The 22346-nt window shown below is 36.4% G+C and overlaps 1 protein-coding gene across 1 annotated transcript; it reads left to right on the forward strand.

Moving 5' to 3' along the window:
* Window positions 1–10982: 10982 nt before the first annotated feature.
* MCTS1 (malignant T cell amplified sequence 1) lies at window positions 10983–20612 on the forward strand. The gene is made up of 6 exons (XM_012662872.1): window positions 10983–11316; window positions 12490–12642; window positions 13170–13267; window positions 17201–17334; window positions 19570–19637; window positions 20403–20612. The coding sequence occupies exons 1-6, from the start codon at window positions 11306–11308 to the stop codon at window positions 20482–20484; spliced, it is 546 nt and encodes a 181-aa protein (XP_012518326.1). The 5' UTR covers window positions 10983–11305; the 3' UTR covers window positions 20485–20612.
* The last annotated feature ends 1734 nt before the right edge of the window (window positions 20613–22346 follow it).

Genomic DNA, 22346 nt, shown 5'->3' on the forward strand with positions numbered 1-22346 from the left:
TCAGCCAGGCGTGGTGGCACATGCCTGTAGTCCCAGCTACTCGGGAGGTTGAGGGAGGAGGATCACTTGAGCCCAGGAGTTTGAGGTTGCTGTGAGCTAGGCTGACGCCATGGCACTCTAGCCCTGGAAATAGAACAAGACGCTGTCTCAAAACAAACAAACAAACAAAAAACCTTCATATCAGACTAACAGCAGATTTCTCAACAGAAATCTTACAGGCCAGGAGAGAATGGCATGATATATTCAAAGTGCTGAAAGACAACAAAACTCTTTCAGACAAGGGTACTATACCTAGCAAAGGTATCCTTTATAAATGAAAAAGAAATAAAGTGTTTCCCAGACAAGCAAAAGCTGAGGGAGTTTATCACCACTAGACCATCCCTAAAAGAAATACTTAAGGAAGTCCTGAACCTATAAGTAAAAGGATAATATCTATCATCATGAAAACACATGAAAGTATAAAACCCACTCGCAGAGAAAATGTACAAATGAGGAAGAAAGAAGACTCAAATGTTACCACTACAGGAAACCACCAAACCACAATGATTAACAAGAGAGTAAGAAAGGGACAAAAGATATATAGAACAACCAGAAATCAATTAATAAAATGACAGGAATAAGATCTCACGTATCAATAATAATCTTAAATGAAAACAGATTAAACTTTCCACTCACAAGATATAGATGGGCTAAATAGATTTAAAAAAAAATAAACCAGCTATAGGCAATCCCCAGATTATGGACAAGATGTGTTCCTGAGAATATCTTTAGGTCAGATTTGTGTGAAACTTGGATCCCTGATGAATAGTGCATATATGGCAATATTAATAACAATGCTATACTGGCTCATATGTGATAATAATAATAATACAATGTAATACAATAATAATAACTCTATTCTGTAATAATAAGTTACAGAAACTATCATGCTCTTTCTTTTAATTCAAACAAACAGAATATAAAAACAAACTCATACAAAAAGTTTAGATAGGAGAAATTTCAAAATAACATATTAAAGGTTAACATTTAATGTTGCATCAGCACTAAGCTAATACACTTCTTTTGATTTTCTAACCAAATCAATAATAACCTTTCCATCTCAATAATTAATCCACTATACTGCCTAGTAATAATTGATGCTTTCTTTGGAGCACTGCCTTTCATACATTCCATTATTCTCACTTTATCCTTATAATTGTTCAGACAGTTGAGCAACTGAAGCCTAATGCTTTCCCACTGAATGATGGCATTTGGCCTTTCTCTGAACACTTAATTATTTCTACTTTCATTTCCACTGTAATCACGTTTCTCTTCACTGCAGGCTCACCTGGACTTGCAGTGGACTTTTGGTTTGGAGACATGGTCATGAAGGTATACACAGACCCAAAAAATTGAATAAAAAAGTTAAGAGAAAATGATGTTTCACAAGCAACTGTATAAATAATGAGACTAGCCACTAGCATAAAGATGCTATGCAAATGAACTGCTTACGCCATGCAAGTTTGTTTACATGCATGGAAGAAAATAGTTCCCAAATTATTAATTTATAAATTATCCTTATGGGGAGCACATTCCTAAGTACAGAATGCTGTAAGTTAGGTTGTCCATATCCTGGCAACTGCCTGTTTATACTGACTATAAGAAACTCATCTCACCTATAAAGATGCATATAGAATGAAAGTAAAGGGATTGAAAAAGATATTCCATTCAAACAGAAACCAAAAGCAAGTATGAGTAGATACATTGATATTGGATAAAACAGATTTTAAGTTAAAGACAGTAGAAAGAGACAAAGAAGATTACTATATAATGATAGGGGGATCAGTTCAGCAAGAGGACATAACAATTCTAAACATACACGCACCCAACACTGAAGCACCCAGATATATAAAGAAAATATAATTAGATCTAAAGGGAGAGATAGACTCCAATGTCATAATGGTGACTTCAACACCCACTCTCTACATTAGACAGATCATCTAGACAGAAAATTAACAAGGAAATATTGCATTTAACACATTAACTTCCATATGAGTTGTATTTAACTTACACTAGTTTTGAGCCCAGGGCCTCATGAAACATATATAACTCACACATCTCCACCTTGGGAGCTGTGTGAACTATTTTTCAAGTTGCATGTAAGTCACACAAAGAAAACAGTAAAAAATAACATTTTTTTATTAGAAAGGATTGTTTTGTTTTCGAAGTTTTTATTTTATTTTCATAATAAAACATTGTTGCCCCAAGGAAAAAAAAAATTTTTCCAGTGTGGCAGTCAATGTGTTAAACTATACTTTAGGCTAAATGGACCTAACAGACATTTACAGAACATTTCATCTAACAGCTACAGAGTACATATTCTTCTCATCAGTACATGCAACATTCTCTAGGATAGACCATATGTTGGAACACAAAACAGGTCTCAACAAATTTTCAAAAATCAAAATCATATCAAATATCTTCTCAGACCACAATGTAATAAAAGTAAAAATCAATAATAAGAAGAATTTTGGAAACTGTACAAATACATGGAAATTAAACAACCTACTCCTCAATGACCATTGGGTCAATGAAGAAATTAAGGAGAAAATAAAAAAATGTCTTGAAACAAAAATTGAAACACAATATACCAAAACCTATGGGATAGAGCAAACATAGTGTTAAGGGGAAAGTTATAGCAACAAATGCCTACATCAAAAAAGAAAAAAATATATTTCAAATAAACAATCTAATGATACACCTCACAGAACTAGAAAAGCAAGACTAAACACCCAATATTAGTAGAAGAAAAGAAATAATAAAGATTGGAGCAGAACTAAGCAAAATAGAGGCTAAAAAAAAAATAGAAAGGATCAACAAAATTAAAAGTTGGCTGTTGCAAAAGATAAAGAAAGTTGATAAACTGCTAGCTAGACTAACCTAGAAAAAAAGAGAGAAGACTCAAATAAATAAAATCAAATACAAAAAAGGAGACGTAACAACCGATATCACAGAAATACAAAAGATCATCAGAGACTATTATGAACAACTACACATTACTAAACTGGAAAACCTAGAGGAAATGGATGAATTCCTGGTTAGATACAACCTACCAAGATTAAATCGGAAGATATAGAAAGCCGGAACAGACCAATAATGAGTAATGACATTGAATGAGTAATAAAATGTCTCCCAAAAAAGAAAAATCCAGGACCAGATGGCTTCACTGCCAAATTCTACCAAACATACACAGAAGAACTAACAGCAATTCTCAAACTATTCCAATACATTGAAGAGGAGAGAATTTCCCCTAACTCATTCTACAAGGCCAGCATTACCCTGATACCAAAACCAAGCAAGAATGCATCAAATAAAAAGAAAACCACAAGCCAATATCCCTGATGAACATAAAGCCAAAAATACTCAACAAAGTACTAGCAAACCAAATCCAACAGCACATCAAAAAGATAATATATCATAATCAAATGGGATTTATCCCAGGAATGCAAGGATGATTCAACATACACAAATTAATACATGTGATGTATCACATAAATACAATGAAGGATAAAAACCATATTATGATCATCTCAATAGATGCAGAAAAAGCGATTGATGAAATTCAACATCCCTTCATGATAAAAACTCTCAACAAAATAGGCATAGAAGGAACATACCTCAACATAGTAAAGGCCATATATGACAAACCCAGAGCTAACATCATACTGAGTGAGGAAAAGCTGAAAGCCTTTCCTCTAAGAACTGGAACAAGACAAGGATGCCCACTTTCACCAGTCAATATAATACTGAAAGTCCTAGCTAGCGAAATCAGGCAAGAGAAAGAAATAAAAGGCATCTAAATTGGAAAAGAGGAAGTCAAATTGTCCTTCTTTGCAGACGACATGATCTTATATCTAGAAGAACCTGAAGACTCCACCAAAAAACTCTTAGATCTGATAAATTCAGTAAAGTTGCAGGATACAAAACCAACACACAAAAATCAGTAGCATTTCTGTACAGCAATAATGAACTAGCTGATAAAGAATTAAGAAGACAACCCCATTTACAATAACTACAAAAAATAAAATACCTAGGAATAAATTTATCCAAGGAGGTGAAAGAGCTCTGCAAGGAGAACTACAAAACTTTGATGAAAGAAATTGAAGAGGACACAAACAAATGGAAAGACATCCCGTGCTCATGGATCAAAAGAATTAACATCATTAAAATGACCATATTACTCAAAGCAATCTACAGATTTCAATGTAACCCCGATCAAAATATCAATATCATTTTTCACAGAAATAGAAAAAACAATCCTAAAATTAGTATAGAACCAAAAAAGAGCCCAGATAGCTAAAGCAATCCTGAGCAAAAACAACAAAGTAGAAGCACCACACTACCTGACTTCAAAATATATTATGAGGCTATAGTAACCAAAACACCACAGTATTGGTATAAAAACAGACATATAGACTAATGGAACAGAACAGAGAACTCAGAAACAAATCCACATATTTATAGCCAACTGATTTTCAACAAAGCCACCAAGAACATACATTGGAAAAAGGACACCCTCTTCAATTAATGGTGCTGGGAAAATTGGATATTCATATGCAGAAGAATGAACCTGGAGCCCTTTCCATCACCATATGCAAAAATCTACTCAGGATGCATTAAAGACTTAAATGTAAGCACAAACTATAAAACTACTAGAATAAAACATAGGAGAAATGCTTCAGGATATTGGTCTAGGCAAAGATTTTATGGCTAAGACCTTAAAAGTCCAAGCAGCAAAACAAAAAATAGACAAAGGGGGCTATATTAAACTAAAAAGCTTCTGCACAGCAAAGGACACAATCAGCAGAGTGAAGAGTCAACATTTTAAATGGAAGAAAATATTTGCAAACTATTCATCTGACAAAGGACTAATATCCAGAATCTATAAGAAACTCAAACAGCGCAACAACAAAAAAGACCAAATAGTTCCATTAAAAAGTAGGCAAAGGACACAAATAGACATTTCTCTAAGTAAGACATACAAATGGCCAACAGGTATATGAAAAAATGGTCAACATCCCTAATCATCCGGGAAATACACATCAAAACCACAATGAGATATCATCTTACCCCAGTTATAATGGCTATTATCAATATGACAAAAAATAACAGATGCTGGTGAGGATGTGGAGAAATGGGAACCCTTATACACTGTTGGTGGGAATGTAAATTAGTACAGCCATTTTGGAAAACAGTATGGAGATTTCTCAAAAAACTAAAAGTAGAGTTACCATATTATCCAGCAACCCTACTGCTGGATATTTATCCAAAGGAAAAGAAATCAGTATATCAAAAAGATAGGTGCACCCCCATGTTTATTGGAGCACTATTCATAATAGCAAAGATATGGAATCAACCTAAGTATCCATCAACAGATAAATGAAAAAAATTTTTGTATATATACACAATTTAATACTATTTGGCCATAAAAATGAATGAAATCATGTCATTTGCAGCTACATCAATAGAACTGGAGGTCATTATGTTAAGTGAAATAAGCCAGGTCTGTAAAGACACATATCACATGGTCTCATATGTGGGAGCTAAAAAATTGATCTCATGGAGGTGGAGAGTAGAATGATAGATACCAGAGTCTGGGAAGGGTGTGTGTGTGGGTGGGAATGAAGAGAGGTTGGTTAATAGGTACAAGCATACAGTTAGATAGAAGGAAAAAGTCCTAATGTTCGATAGCAGAATAGAGTGACTATAATTAACAATATATTGTGTATTTCAAAAAGGCTAGAAGAGAGGACTTGAAATGCTCCCAACACATAGAAATGATAAATATTTGATGTGATGGATAACCAAAATACCTTGACTTTATCATTACACATTCTATGCATGTAACATATCACATGTACCCCATAAATATGTACAAATATAAAAAGCATGCATGTACAATATTTATGTAAACGCACAAAAAACTTTCGGAAGTGTACATACACAAAACTATCGCCAGTTTTTATGTATGGGGAGAGAAGAAAAGAGCTGAGGAGGGGAAGGAGGGCATGGTTGGGTGGGGCAAGATAGGGTAGGGGCAGGGGGACTTTAAGTGTTGTGATTTATAGAGCACAATGTTGTAACTACTTGGGTTCAAATCCAGATTCTGGTGTGAATATTTGGGTAATCTTGGGCAAGTTACTTATCCTCCTTTTTCCTCAGTTTCTTAATCCTTAAAATGGAAATAATAGTATCTGCTTCATAAGTCACTCTGAAAATTAAATGAGTTGATACCTGAAGCTTTTTCAAAGAAGATGCATGAATATTCCTGTTGCAACAATGCTTGGCACAGGTAAGTACTCAATAAACGTTAGCTATTGTTACTGTCATTATAATTCTGTGTTGTTTGAATGTTATATAATGTGAGAATATTCATGCATTTCCTTTGGAAAAGCTGAGAGGAAGGAGCCAATAGAGAGGGAGAAGTTGGAAATATAGGAGAGAGGTAATAATAGGTTGAATAAGGTTATTGAGGAGACCCATAGATGAATGAGATCTGAAACACACATGGAGGAATTAGATCTAGATTGGAAGAGGGATATCTTTTGACAGTAGGAAAAGATGGCTGTGAATATATTTATAGTTTGGTAATAGGAGGTTGGTTTCTCATCTGAAGACTTCCATCTTATCTTTAGGAGATGAGTTATTTGGGGCTGCTGAGGAGTTGAAATTTTGGGGAGAATGGAGAATCTTGGGAAGTATCATTGGGGAGAGTGAGAGAGTGAGCTGAAAACATGACAGGAATCCCCCAAATACTGAAGGTCCACTTGAGGTCAGCCACCACGAATTCATAGTGGTATTAATCTGTTCATCTGTGTGATTTTCTCTTGCAGCGCTTAACAGCTCTTGCAGGGGGAAGGAGAGGAAAGGCTGTGAACCAAATGCCAGGATCTTTAATGACTGAGTAGAGGACAACAAGTAGGTGGAGTCAAGATGTAACCAAATGTCATGAAACTCAGAGGAAGAAGGATGGAGGGTTTTTTTTTTTTTTCATTTTTTTTTTTTTTTGAGACAGAGTCTCACTCTCTTGCTTGGGGCGAGTGCCGTGGTGTCAGCCTAGCTCACAGCAACCTCAAACTCCTGGGCTCAAGCGATCCTCCTGCCTCAGCCTCCCGGGTAGCTGGGACTACAGGCATGCGCCACCATGTCTGGCTGATTTTTTCTATTTTTAGTTGTTTGGCCAATTTGCTTCTATTTATAGTAGAGACGGGGGTCTCGCTCTTGCTGAGGCTGGTCTCGAACTCCTGAGCTCAAGCAATCCTCCCGCCTTGGCCTCCCAGAGTGCTAGGACTACAGGCGTGAGCCACCGTGCCCGGCCAGGATTGAGGGTTTTTACCTCAGGGTAAAGGAGGAATGGTCTGGAAGTTGCAGTATGGCTGGAAGAGGATACACACTTCACCTCCTCTGCAGTATATACTGTGTGTGGGTATAAATCACTTTCACTGGAAAGGGCTATAAGGGAAGCTCCATCTCATGGGAAAGCTAGGAATGTCAGTGAATATTCAAGGATGAGTTCGAGGATGGTAGAAGAGTTTGTTAGTCATTGGAATGGTGTTCCAGGAGGCACAGCAGAAGCACCTGGGAGTGAAGATAGAAGTGGAGGTCAAGTCCAGGGAGAAGAAGCACAGAGCAATATGGGAATACAGTTACAGGAGATGAACAATAATAATAATAACAGTAATAATTTAACAGTGCTTTGCATGGATTATACCATTTAATCCTCATAACAACCTTATGAAGTAGAGCCTTCATTTTACAGATGAGAAGACAGGCACAGAGTTTAAGTGACTAGCCCACAGTCACATAATAGCAAGTAAGTTGAACTGAGTGCTTACATGTTGGGTGATGACAGAGGAAAACAGGATGTGAGTGAGGCATGGTGGGTTTGGCTCATCACAAGTTTGGCTAGATGGTTAGTCCTGATAGTCTTCTGATACATAGGGGGCTCTTGGGTCTCTCCAAATTTAGCTGTATTTGGGACTGGAGGCAGGAGCTGCTGTTTTGTTGGTGTTCCTTATGTTGCTTGGTGTGAAAGGATCCAGGCAATAGCAGGACCAATGCATTTTCTCACCTGTGCTCTGCAGAGTGATTGGTGGTGGGGTAGTAGTGTGATTCTTAGGTGTGTCTTGCTCCAGTGGGGTGTATAAAGCCAGACTGCAGCTGCCTCTAAGGTGTAAGGCTCAGAGGCAGTTTGTGGGAAATATGACCCTACTGAAAGACTTCACAGGCTGTAGATTCTGAGAGATGTGAGGCCCAGCAGGGGTCTGGCAGTGACCCAATTCTTTCTTGCAGTGAAAGCAGCTCCTCCAGTCTTCAAAGCTGTGTGGCCTAGCTCCTAAAGAAATCTTTCTTTACCAGACATGCTGAAGGGTTTGGGTGCCATGTTTGGTGTTCAAGGAAGTTTATGAAAAACAAAAGGAGGCTTTACTACAAACTTCCTTGGGCAGCATTTTAGAGCCTCATGTCAAGAAGACCCTATAAGATCCTTTCAAAATTCTAAGAAGGCAAACACAATTGTTAAACGTTTAATGCTTATTAGACCTAGGTTACTTATTTTAGTAAAATGTGTGATAGACTTGGGTTTTCTATGTCTTGTGATACATGTATATTGAGGACCCTTATAAAATAAATTGCACAGAACATTTATGCACAAATTATAGGACAGAGAGCATAGATGTCTAAAACATAAACGTCTTTTTTTTTTTTTTAATTTTCGAGACAGAGTCTCACTTTGTCACCCAGGGTAGAGTGTAGTGGCGTCATCATAGCTCACTGCAACCTCAAACTCTGGTCTTAAGCAGTTCTCCTGCCTCAGCCTCCTGAATAGCTGGGACGACAGGTGTGCACCACCGCACCCAGCTAATTTTTCTATTTTTTTGTAGAGAGAGGGTCTTGCTCTTGCTTAGGCTGGTCTTGAACTCCTGGCCTCAATTAATCCTCCTGCCTCGGCCTCCCAGAATGCTAAGATTATAGGCATGAGCCACTGCACACCTAGCCTAAAGGTCTTTATAACTATTTATTACATGAATAAATGAAGTTCATTGTCTTAATTTTTGAAGAGGCTTATTTTGAGGTGTTTCTTCTTTTATGACATGGTTAGTTGTAGCAATGATTATTTGAAGGTGAGTCCTTTGTCAGAAGCAAACCTTCAATTATAACCTGGAAAGACAGAATCCACTTTATGATGATACCATTTATAACACATTATCTAGAAATTCATTACAGTGAAAAGTGGGCCCTGCTTATGTATCTGTGTGGGTGGGTTATAATGAAAGTACTCATGCACACATACAGGTAAATCTGAATAGCTCATTAATACTAATGACCAAACTTGGTCATAATTCAGATTCAGTTTCTGTGATTATCAGAGTATATGAAACTAGATTAAAACATATATGTTCATGTAGCTATATATCAATTCCTATGCATGTGGGATTTGTCATAATTTAGATAGGATATGTATCATTTTTATAGAATTAAAAGTAGCTATTATTCCTAGGACAACAAATTTTAAGCATAATGCTTTTGACTAAGTCTAAAATTCGTAGGTTTTTTAAACAAAAAGTTCAAGAAATTAGGAAGTCTAGGTGTTAATTTCTGGATCCATCAAGTTATTACATATGATATTATCATATATAAGATCTCATGTAAATGATCTACTTGCATTTAGTCTGCTTAATAATAGCTGTTTATTGCTGTTTATAATGTATTTGTTGTTAAATGGTAGGCTCCCAGGGTGATGTGAGAGTTGCCAGGAGAGGAAGGTTCTTTGGCAAGAATCCGGACAGTGTAGCACTAACCATAGCTTGGGATCTGGTCTTCAGTTTTGCATGTTCATAAACTCAATGTTCTAAATGTTGTAGAGTCGATTGATGATGGGAATGTGGATTCATGCTAAGGACATTGACAAGAGACTGATGTATAAACCAGAATGCCAATTTATTAATTTACAAAGACAAACATAATTGCTCACGCAGATTTGATTTAAAAATAGCAAATTCTTTCCTGTGGGCAGATCTTCACGGGAAGCCAAATTATAATCAGAAGATTATTTGTACCATAGAATCAAGACAAGGTGAGTGAGTTAGACAATTCAAATGCATAGTATCGTTTGTCATGATTGCTTTAATGGTCCATCCCCAACATGGACTAGAGTATTTGTTCCCTGGAGAGATTGGTATATTTGTTTTAGAGGTCAGTGCACACTTACCCCACTTCCTGAGTAGTGCCTGTTCAAGTTTTCTCATTTTTCTATGCTTTCTTTGCTGATCAAAACCTTTGACTGTCATAAGTTTTTCTATCAGCCCTCTTTTTAAAAATTACATAAGTGAAACGTGTATCTTTAGCCATTATCTCTTCAATCAGATTACAGTCTAGTATTGCTCACCTAGAGGCCATTCTAACCTCCAAGGAAATTACCTCTCTTGATTTATGGTTCAACTTGTAGGTATGGGGGTGAGGGGGGAGGCTGCAACCTAGTGGGTTTTATTTAATCATTCTACAGGGGCACCTTACTGTGGCCAGTCAATAGGATTACCAGATAAAAAAAACAGGATGCCCAAATAAATTCAGATAAACAAGGACTGTATATATTTTAGTGTAAGTATGTCCAAAATATTGACGAGGTATAATCACACTAAAAATAGTATTCCTTGTTAATCTGAAATTCAGATTTAAGTAGGCATCCTGTATTTTTATTTGCTAAACCTGGCAATCCTACTGGCACATTAACATGAAGCCATGAGGCTTGCCTGGGTTCACGCTGGCCAGTAAACACCAGTCCATTTGGTTGCCTCATACCGGGAACAAAAACCATTCCCACTAATAAATTGTTTAGGTTGACAGTAGGTAGCAACGAAGCGCGGAAGAATCTTGACCCTTTGAGGAAGCCGTAACTGACGCAACTGCCTTAAGTGCTGCTTTGATTGATTCCCCGCCCCCCCATTCTTCTCTTCCTGCAACTAGAAAGAATTGCTCTATCACTTCTTCTCAAGTCCCGCCCTTTCAGCTACCTCCAACGGGAGAGGAATCGGTGGCCCAAAAGGAGTTGGCAAAAGCGCCGACGTGGAGTTCAGAGTAGCGGAAGTAGTCACTTTTCACTGAGAGCCGTAAAGCGCGGCTGGCTTTTTCGCCTTCCGGATAACGTCAACAGCTCCGACTGTCAGTGCCGGCCTTCCTCGTGTAAGGGGATCTGCCGGACCCTTGCTAATTCAATTTCTTTCCCATTCCGGGCCCTTCCCTATCGTCGCCCCCTTCACCTTGGATCATGTTCAAGAAGTAAGGACATGCTGTGGCCTCTATCGGCTGCTCACAAAGGCGGTGGGGGTGGGGGTGGGGAAGAGGGCGAGAGCAAAGATCCTCTTTCTCTCTACCCCGCCCCTGCCATCCTGACTCCCTAAGGTTTTCTGTAGTACTATGCTGTCACTCGCAACTTGCAACACTTCTTTAAGCTTTCCATCCCTAATTCTCAATCGGGTCTCGGTCCCTCAACTCCCGTGTTTTTTTTCTCCGTATCCTTCTTTCTCTTTTGCCCCCTCCCGCAATTCTGTCTCCATTCCTAGGACTCTACCAATCACATCCGTGCACTGTGATTTAGGGGCATATCCTCTTTAGCTGAGACGGGAGCCCTGCGCTCATTGCCGTATGTTTATTAGTTATGAACTGAATAAAGGAAGGCTTGACTTCCTGGGTCATGGGAGTGAAGGAGTCTGGGTGACAGGAAGCAAGCGGCCTGTCATGCCTATTGCCTAGCTGCCAGATTAACCTTGCCTTGAAAATAACGTGATTGCCCCACAGGCTTTTCAGTGTAAGGAAGACAAAAATTCCTTGGGAACCTACCCAGTGGGTTTGCCTTCCAGATTTGGTAGACGCAAAAAGCAAAGGGGGGACATGGGCAAAGGAAGGTGGGTTTTGTGCATGAAATTTTGAGCAAAACTAAATAGGGATCTTAGAAATCATCATCATCATCTTTTTAAAAAATCTCAGCAGATTGCATAGCCTAGCAGAGGCCGATTTTCTGCGTTATGCCTGGGTTCGTCTTTTGTATCTCAGCGCTTGAGGGTTTTTTTGTTTGTTTTTCTTTTTTAACACAGGTTTTATTATTGGTAGGAGTCTGTGTTTCCACCTGGGTAGAAATGAGTAAGGTTTTCCAGGAAAAGCGTTTGTGTAGCTAATTACAGATTATAGTGCAAAATATGTCTCATATTCCTCCCCTCCACCCCCAGCTAATTGCTGTATACATGACAGTTTATTTTAATATTGCATTAAGACGTTGGTTTTGTGCTGGACAGAATAAAAGGGAAATGGTGTTTTTTAAAAAAACTTATTTCACAGTTATTTTAAGCATCTAAATTCTTGGGAATAGATGACTAATTAGAACAATACCTTTAGGTATTCTGATAGTTCTCCTTAGAAATGCCTTTTTTTTTCCTTGCAAAAACTACTTGGCAGATTTGATGAAAAAGAAAATGTGTCCAACTGCATCCAGTTGAAAACCTCAGTTATTAAGGGTATTAAGAACCAATTAATAGAGCAATTTCCGGGTATTGAACCATGGCTTAATCAAATCATGCCTAAGAAAGATCCTGTCAAAATAGTCCGATGGTAAGTCTTTGTTTTTCTCTATGTAAAGCTCAGAGTAGCTGAATATTTAATGATTAGATTTCACTCATACTAAGTGCAATTATTTTCAAATTAACTATCGATAGATTAATGATGGAAATAGACACAAAATGATCAATATTTGTATTTTCAAATATTTTCTATGTCCATGAAAAATGAAGCTTTGTATATTGATTGTTTTATTAGAGTTAAATTTTTCATTCAGAGTTGGATTTAGCTTATTTTAGTTCTTTAGAGATTTGTTTTATTAAATTATCTAAGAATGGAATTAAAATAATACAATGTGTAATAAAATTGGTTGTAGCAGGTTATATTTTTATTTCTTCTCTATTAGACTTGTATGATAGGAAAAAAATGTAAATAATGTTTTTTGGCTGTGATCTTTACTGAAATTTTTAAAAGTTTATCTCTGTATGCATATTTCATTGTGATTTTTAAAGGATATTTGACTTATATTCATGTTTGAAAGAAAATTTCTAACTTGGTACTTTGTGACATTTGTCTTACAGCCATGAACATATAGAAATCCTCACAGTAAATGGAGAATTACTATTTTTTAGACAAAGAGAGGGGCCTTTTTATCCAACCCTAAGGTTACTTCACAAATGTAAGTCTTGTTAGAAATATGCATTTGGGGATCTGGAAAGACACAAATGGAGCTGAAGTGACTTTTAGTAGTTAATGTGTTATTTATTAGTACTAGGTAATAAGGAATGTAAGATTAAAATGAATGCCCATCTGAAAAATGCAAATTCTCTTGTTATGCATTCCAGAAAGCCCAAGAAAGAGCATTCCTTCCTTAATTTAAGAAATATTTATTGAACTTTACTATGTGCCGAGCACTGAGCTATGTACTGAAAATACAATGGGAAGCAAAGACAGACATGGTCCCTGTCTTTATGAAGCTAATAGTCTAGTTGGCAGAATAGACAACAATTAGATAATTACACAAATATGTATCTACGAACTGTGATAAGCACTGTGAGCATTTTCATCTTTTAAATTTGTTTCCGGATTTGCCTAATAGAGAAAACTCCATATGTGGGGAAACGTTGGCTAAATGTGGGGAGTCCCAGTTATTGTTAGTTGAGTGCCATGGTCAGATGTTATGAAAACAAATGTTTATTTCATACCCACATTTGCATGTTAGATTGAGGATATTACAAAAGAAACTCCGAAGTAAGATATAATCCCAGGGCACAAAAAGTTTTCAAATGGGAAGTAAAATTTCTGCTTTTCAGTTCTGGCATTCTAGCCAAGAGGCAGAAGGGAAGGGAGTGACTGGCAAGTTTTGTGGTTGGTGATAATGACTTATTGAGTTCGGCTTTTTGGTAAGAGGAGATCAATTTGGAATTATTTGGTAATGCAGAGGTCAGGAGCAGTAAACCTGTTAGGCAAGTCTTAAAAGAGGTGAAGCATTTTAATATTTACAAGGGAATAATTACAATTATTTGATTATTTCATCAGGTTAAAAAAAACTTTAATGAGAGAAATTGAATCTCGAAGCAATGGGGAAAATTTTAAATGAAAATATTTTGGTGACATTAAGACATTTTGGTGACATTAATTCCTATTCAACTAAGAGAAAACAGAAACAAAACAATCATATGTATTGTGTAAACCTAGATTTGTTCCTGGTTTGAAAAAGAAACAAAAATTAAATCCCTCCATTCTCTCCCCGCCCCCCAAAAAAGATATAATAGGCTTTCTTAGGACTATTGGGGGAAATTTGAATATGGTTTGGCTATAAAATGATATTGTAGAATTCTTAAATTTTTAGGTGTGATAATAGTGTTGTGGTTATGTAGGAGAATAACTATTCTTAGATGTTTGCTTATTTATGGTGAAACTTATATCTGGACTTAATTTCAAATGATAGAGGAAAAATGTGTACGTATAAATAGAAAGAGATAAAGCAAATATAGAAAGCTGTTAATAAACAATTATTGAATCAAAGTGGATAGTGTCCGGGTCTTCATTGAACTGTTCTAGTTTTTCTGTACATTGAGCATTTTCATAATAAATCAGAGGAAAAGGATGTTCCTATTTAATTTTTTGCTGGGGACTCAATCTTGTAGAATATCTTAAAGTTATTCTTGTGTAACAAGCAGGATAATATGGTGGTTTAAAATGTGAACTTGGAGTTAGGCAGACCAGGGTTCATTTCCCAGTACATGCCACTTTTGGCAAGTCACTTAACCTTTTTAAGCTTTGTTTCCTTATCTTTAAAAATGGACATGATAACTTTATATATCTCCAGGGGTTGTGGGGATTAAATGAGATAGTGCACGTTATGTACCTAATTCAATGCCAGGAACACAGTAAGTGCTCAATATACAGTAGCCATTATAATGATGTAGTAATTGTTCAATACATGTTTACTACTACTAATCATTATCATGATTGTGATTATGATCATTATCATTATTAAGGGGCAGATGTTAATGAGGATGAGATCTAGTAAACAAATTATGTCTTGTGAATAGTAAATGCATTCATTCAGTCAAAATCCTTTTTTTATCAGTAAGATGTTTAAATTCATTTGTGGTCTTGGTAGGAAAAAAGACTTACATGTTCTTTAACTAGTGGGAAGACTAGTGGTAAGGCATTAAAGTGAATGAATTTTACCTGTTATTGTCATCATTATTCCTAGAGAGCTCTGAGAGGCTTAAAAAGTTTTTCTCACAGTATTTGAAGTCCTCTCAGGATCCTTTAATTATTAGGTTATAGATTATTAGTAGATACACATACACACACATAAATTTTTTATAAAAGGAATACATGTACATTATATAAATTTGGAAAATACAGAAATATATAACTAATTAATAAAGACCTGTATTCCCATGACCTACAGTCAACCACTGTTAGTGTATTGGTGAACTTCCACCCAGTTATTTCCTGTGATGTGTGCAAATGCATATTTTTTTTCCTTTTTAAATTGAGTTCCCTGTTACATAGTTTTTTGATTGATGTATAATAGTTGTACATATTTTGGGAGTACACGTGTATTTTCATATTTGTATACAGTGTATAATAATCAAATCAGGGTAACTGGGGATATTCATCACCTCAAACATTTATCTTTGTGTTGGAAAGATTACAATTCTTCTAGCTATTTTGAAATGTACAATAACTCATTGTTAACTATAATTTCCCTATTGCACTCTTGAATACTAGAACTTACTCCTTCTGTCTGTAATTTTGTAACTCTTAGCCAACTTCTCTTCATAGCACTGTAGTTTTTTTTTTGAAACTAACAGACTTTACTTTTTAGAACAGTATTAGGTTTATAGAAAAAGTGAGCAGAGGCCGGGCGTGGTGGCTCATGCCTGTAATCCTAGCACTCTGGGAGGCCGAGGCGGGCGGATTGTTTGAGCTCAGGAGTTCGATACCAGCCTGAGCAAGAGCGAGACCCTGTCTCTACTAAAAATAGAAAAAAAAAAATTAGCAAGTCAACTAAAAATAGAAATAAAAAATTAGCTGGGCGTAGTGGCTCACGCCTGTAGTCCCAGCTACTCAAGAGGCTGAGGCAGGAGGATCGCTTGAGCCCAGGAGTTTGAGGTTGCCGTGAGCTAGGCTGACGCCACGGCACTCACTCTAGTCTGGGCAACAAAAGCGAGACTCTGTCTCAAAAAAAAAAAAAAAAAAAAAGGAGAAAAAGTGAGAAGAAAGAACAGAGTTCCCATTTATGTATTCCCTCTCCCCAACTCAGTTTTCCCTACATCTTTCATTGATATGATACATTTGTTACAATTGATGAACCAATGCCGATACATTATTATTAATGAAAGGCCATAGTTTACATTAGGGTTCACTCTTTGTATCGTATAGTTATATGGGTTTTGCCAAGTGCATAATACCAAGTATCTACTGTTACAGTATCATAAAGAATAGTTTCACTGCCCTAAACATGTCTTATATTCCACTTATTCACCCTTCCTCCCTCCTCCTCAACCCCTAGTAACCACTGTTCTTTGTGATAGTTTTTTATTCTGCTTTTTTCACTTAATATAATGTTATGAACATCTCCCAGAGCATTAAGTATTCTCCCAAAAACATGGTTTTATTATATAGATATGACAGATGTATCTTAAGCTTTTATCTCTTACCTTATTGTTGGATACTTAGGTTGATTCCAGTTTATTTCTATTATAAGTATTAGTGCCACAGTGAATAACTTTCAACCTAGATATATTGTACATCCCTCATTTTTTTCTTAGAATAAAGTCCTAAAAGTAGGATTACTGAGTCAGTTTGGACCTTTTCAAGGCTGTTGATGCATATTGCCAAGTAGTCATAAAGACTATTAGTAGTAGAAGCCTTCTAGTAGTATATGGGAATGCCAGTGTTTCTACACTCTTGCTAGTACTGGAAATTACTTTCCTTAAAAATATTTACCAATTTGATAAGTGAAGAATAGTGTTATTTTACATCTGTCAGAATACTGTAATTTTATAAATATTTGTTCATGTCCTTTGCCTTTTTCTGTTGAGTCATTAGTCTTATTAATTTATATAATGTGTTTCTTTTCTTCTAGATCCTTTTATCCTGCCGCACCAGCAGGTTGATAAAGGAGCCATCAAATTTGTACTCAGTGGAGCAAATATCATGTGTCCAGGTTTAACTTCTCCTGGAGCTAAGCTTTACCCTGCTGCAGTAGATACCATTGTTGTATCCTTCCCAGGTTATAACTGCTGAGAAAATGTATTCATTGTGTTTTTATTACTGAAAGTTCTATCCAAGGGAACATTAGATGTACTTTTTTGGAGGTTACTGCTACTGTTGTCTCATGCCTTTCTGGTTACATTTGAAGTTGTGGGAAGTAACTGTTTTTATTTCTTGATACTAAATTATGTCCCATCTTAGGTAGTTTTTTTTTTTGTTTGTTTTTGAGACAGGATTTCACTCTGTCACCCAGGCTAGAGTGCAGTGGCATCATCATAGCTCTCTGCAACCTCAAACTCTTGGGCTTGAGCAATCTTCCTGTCTCAGCCTCCTGAGTAGCTGGGACTACAGGTGTGCACCCAGCTAATTTTTCTATTTTTTGTAGAAATGGGGCCTTGCTGTGTTGCTCAGGCTGTTCTTGGATTCCTGGCCTCAAGCAGTCCTCCTGCCTCGGCCTCCCAAAGTGTTAGCCACACCTGGTCTAGGTAGTTTCTTAGAAGTTAAATGAGAACAAGTTATAAAAGAGTGCCAGCTGCATTTTGGCCCAGTTAGGGCCTATTGTTACCAGACTTGGGACACAATAGGAAACTCTTGATTACTACTGGAAAGGATATAGGTGATATGATTGGATCAGCCTTTTGGACATCAACTTGCTGCTTTAATGTTCACTTTGACTTACCCAGATATACTGGAGTAAAAGCTCTCAAAAGGAAAAAGAATTTAGGCACTGGGTATAGTATCTCTTTTCCCAAGCAACAATTTTGTGTTAGGAGTGGGTAGTGGGAAATATTGGCAGTCCCCAACTTTTATTTTAAAACTTCATTTTTAAGTTGCTTAGTTGGGCCACAGAGCATGTTTTTTCAAAGAGAAATGTTAAAGTCCCAGATAGTTCTTAAAGATCTATACTTTATTCTTAAATTTTTTTTAAAAATGCTATAAGCATGTGCCACTGCACCCAGCTAATTTTTTAAAATTTTTTGTAAAGGTGGGATCTTGATACATTGCCCAGGCTGCTTGAACTCCTGGCCTCAGGTGATCCTCCCCCTTGGCCTCACAAAGACCTGGGATTACAGGTGTGAGCCACCACGCCTGGCCTTACAGATCTATTCAACTCATGATTTAGCTGATCTATTCAAGGCATTATTTGGGGGGAGGGGAAATTCTAGATTATTTCTATTCCTACGAAGCCATTTCAGCGATATCCTAGATTAAATAGGTTTTTGTGGCTATTCTGGACAGGAGGCCATCTTTTCCTTTGTCATAGCCAAAGTGGCCATTTGCCTGAGGTTGAGAAAAGGAATGGTGAAATAGGGAAATCACTTTGGGAGTGGGTTTGAGAGTGTGTCCTGTGCTCAAAAGGATGATATCCTCTGTTGTGGCAGTTATAGCTAAGTTGCATGTTTATATTTTATGAAAAGCTTGTGTTGACATAGATACTGTTCACATAATAGGTGCTCAAATATTTGGAACATTGAATGAATGAATTTAAAACCAATGGAGAAGAGTATTCTGTGAGGGTAGGTTATGATTTTTATGTTTATGATTTCTCTAAGTGTTGGTAAGTTTATAGTTCTGGAGTTTCCCTTAAATGGAAAATTTTCTTAGTACCCCTAGCCTTTACTTTTTAAAATAATTTTTATTTTGAAATAATTATAGATTTATAGAAAGTTGCAAAAAATAGTACAGAGAGGACCTGTGTACCCTGAACCTTTACTTTTAAAAATATGTACTGCAATGTTTACCAATCCAGAAGTTTCAAGTGATCACTAAGACCATTCTGGTTCTTCTAGAAAGGTTGAAACTATTGTATCGTGCTCTTAAAAACAGAATGGGAATACAATTATTATTTTCATATATCCTTTACATAAAACCACCATTCAGTGATTAAAACACTAGAACAATTGATATGTATTTATTTCACAGATTTTAGTATTTATGTGCAAGAAATTTTATTTCCTTTTTTGTATGACTCATTCTGGTTTTGTTGGCATGGAGTTATAGTATTAACATTTGACTTGAAACAAACATGATTATAAGATTTATTCATTTAGCATTTATTGAATATTTAGAATGTGCCCACAGACACTGCTAGGTCCCTGCTCTCAAGGAGTTAATGGTCTAGGAAAGGACATAAGATGGGTTCAAAGTGGCTTAACTGGTAACATGGTCATTGTTTGACACCCTTCCCTCTCCTCAAGGCATTTTGATAGATAAATAGTTTTCTTAGCTGTGTGTTTTCAGGCTATCATGGCAGAAGGAAAACAGCATGCTCTATGTGTTGGAGTCATGAAGATGTCGGCAGAAGATATGTAAGTCTCACCTTAGGCCCCCTTAGCTTTTGAGATTTGGGTAAGCAACCCAGGAAGCATCAGAATTACGGGTGAAATTTGCTCTCTTTCATACCACGTCTTACAAATATCTAAGCACAGAAGCCTCATTTCTGATTTTTTTCTAACACTTAGGAAGCCATTGAAATCTATTTTGTCTTCGGGATTGCATTCTTTCTTAAGCACTCTGAAAAGAACCTGTGTGCCAACACAGCTGTTTTATATGTATGTATGTGGTACTTTAGGAATTTTTTATTTAGTACAATTTAAATTGGAGGGGGGGTATATGTTTGGGCTAGTTTTTTAAACAGTGACATAGTTCAGTACCACACAGTATTCATCTTATATTCCGACCTGGTGGTATAAGCAATGTGTAGTATTAGGGAACTATTAAAGATATATTACCAAATATAGACAATATTTTTTAAAACTTTGGAACCCATTTGATGACCAAATTAGTTCTATTGATTTTGTTTCAGGGTTAATGTAACACTTTGATACTCTAGTCTGGTGACATTATTACTCTACTTCTATAGACCCATTAGTTAGATTGCTAAAATCACTTTAAGATATGAACTGTCACAGAGTGATGGAATTTAATATAGACAATGATGTAAGTGTAATAGCAATAAATTCTCTGCATGTGGCTCAATAATTACAAAATAGCAATGTACTTTAAATTATATTTATCATGAATAAGCCTATAAATATGCATAAAAATATGTTTATGTTTTTTCCCTTCTACAGTGAGAAAGTCAACAAAGGAATTGGCATTGAAAATATCCATTATTTAAATGATGGGCTGTGGCATATGAAGACATATAAATGAGCCTCAGAAGGAATGCACTTGGGCTAAATATGGATATTGTGCTGTATCTGTGTTTGTGTCTATGTGTGACAGCATGAAGACAATGCCTCTGTGGTTATGCTGAATAAATTCAACAGATGCTAAAATTCTGTTAGCTTCAGAAATTATTTTAATTTTTCTTAAACTCAAGTAAAAATCAGGTAGCAAACTTGGACATTAAAAGGTATCTGGTAAGTAACCAAACAGACAACTTAATGTCCTTTCTTAGGCTAGTGATAAAAGATAAAGGGCAGGACTTGGTAAATGGACTTGCCAGTTTATGATGGACCCACAGAGAATCTGTCCAGTTAATGGGGCTGGAAGATAGAGTGGGAATTTTATCTCATTACCCCAGGGCACCCAGCAGTGCTCCTTCTCTTTTGGGTATGTGTTTGTTATTTATTTTTTAACTTTTAATTATGGAAAATTCCAAACATATTCAAAAATATGGGGAATCCTGTAATGGACCTTTTCTATATCCATCACCCAGCTTCAGGTAATGGTCGATCTTAGTTCATTTATACCTCACTTATTTCTCCACCTCCCCCCCACAATTATTTTGAAGCAAATCCAAGATACATCCTATCATTTCATCCATAACTACTTTAGTATGTATCTTTAATAGATAAGTGGTCTTTTTTTTTAAAGAAAAAACATAACCACAATACCATTATCACACCAAAGTTGTTTCTTAATATGATCAACTATCTAATTCCCTTGATTGTTTCTTTTTTATTTTTTTTAACTGTTGGTTTGCTTTAATTAGGCACTGGACAAGGTTCATACATTGCATTTGGTTGTTGTTTATTTAAGTCTCTAAGTTCCCCTTCTTTTCTTCCCCTTTAAGTTAATGATTTAAGAAATCTAGTTGTTTTGTAAAGTTTCCACACACATTCTGGATTTTGTTGATTGTATCACTGTGAAGTCATTTAACTTGTTTTTATGCCTCCTGCATATCCTATAAACAAATAGGCTTGATCAGATTTGGGTTCAATGTTTTTAGTGCCCGCTCTTGAGGAAAATCATACCCAAAAGATGCCCAAAACTTCCAGATTTGGGTCCCCATTGTATTCTTCAAAGAATATATATCTCATATCACAAATGGAGTATGGGGGCCATGGATCTACTTTAGTAAGAACAGTAATCTGTTTGGGAGTTAAAAGAGCAGTTATGAATTTATTTGGTGATAAAGGCCTTTCTTCCTAATAACCTTGCTGTTGTTCTAGAGTCTCAGCCATCTTCATTTGGTTGTTTACGAATATATGACATATGTGATTTTATTTTTCAGATGGATACAGACATTTACAAGATTGTGGTGACCTGTGTTACAGTTAGAAGTTGGTGAGAAAGGTGAGGGTGGATAGTAAAAAGAGAGAGATCATTCCGCTGGCTGTTCCAGCTGGACCTCCCAGGATATATATAACATAGGTGAACTTAGATCCAGGGTCTGACCCTCAGATTGAGAAACCGTTTCCCACTGACAAAACTTGTAAGACTTGGATATTTCCCAGTTAGAATGTAAATGTATTAATTTATAGTAGTAAGTCTATCTAGGGTAAACAGGAAGTTTCTTGGTGAACATGGGTAAGAGCAAAGGAAGGTTGGTAACTTGGGGTAATATTTCATTTGGGCTGGGGTAAGGCTTTGAGAGTTTTTGCTGCTTCATCATTATTTGGAATGCTTATCTCTGCCAAAATCTTGTCTCTTTCCTAGCCTGTAGAGGTGCCCTGATATTTTACTTCCTATATCCTTTTCAAGTTCCATGTAATTTTCCTTTTGTTATGCCAGTTTTATTCTACTACTTGCCATATTATAAAATTATTTTATCCTGTTAGATAAAAGTG

Source organism: Propithecus coquereli, unplaced genomic scaffold (assembly GCF_000956105.1).
Source record: "Propithecus coquereli isolate 6110/MARCELLA unplaced genomic scaffold, Pcoq_1.0 Scaffold786, whole genome shotgun sequence".
NCBI lineage: Eukaryota > Metazoa > Chordata > Mammalia > Primates > Indriidae > Propithecus > Propithecus coquereli.

Coding starts and splice junctions, on each gene's coding strand:
- MCTS1 (XM_012662872.1), top strand. Junction 13,268..17,200: donor CCTAAGGTTACTTCACAAAT/GTAAGTCTTGTT, acceptor CTTTTCTTCTAG/ATCCTTTTATCCTGCCGCAC. Junction 19,638..20,402: donor AAGATGTCGGCAGAAGATAT/GTAAGTCTCACC, acceptor TCCCTTCTACAG/TGAGAAAGTCAACAAAGGAA.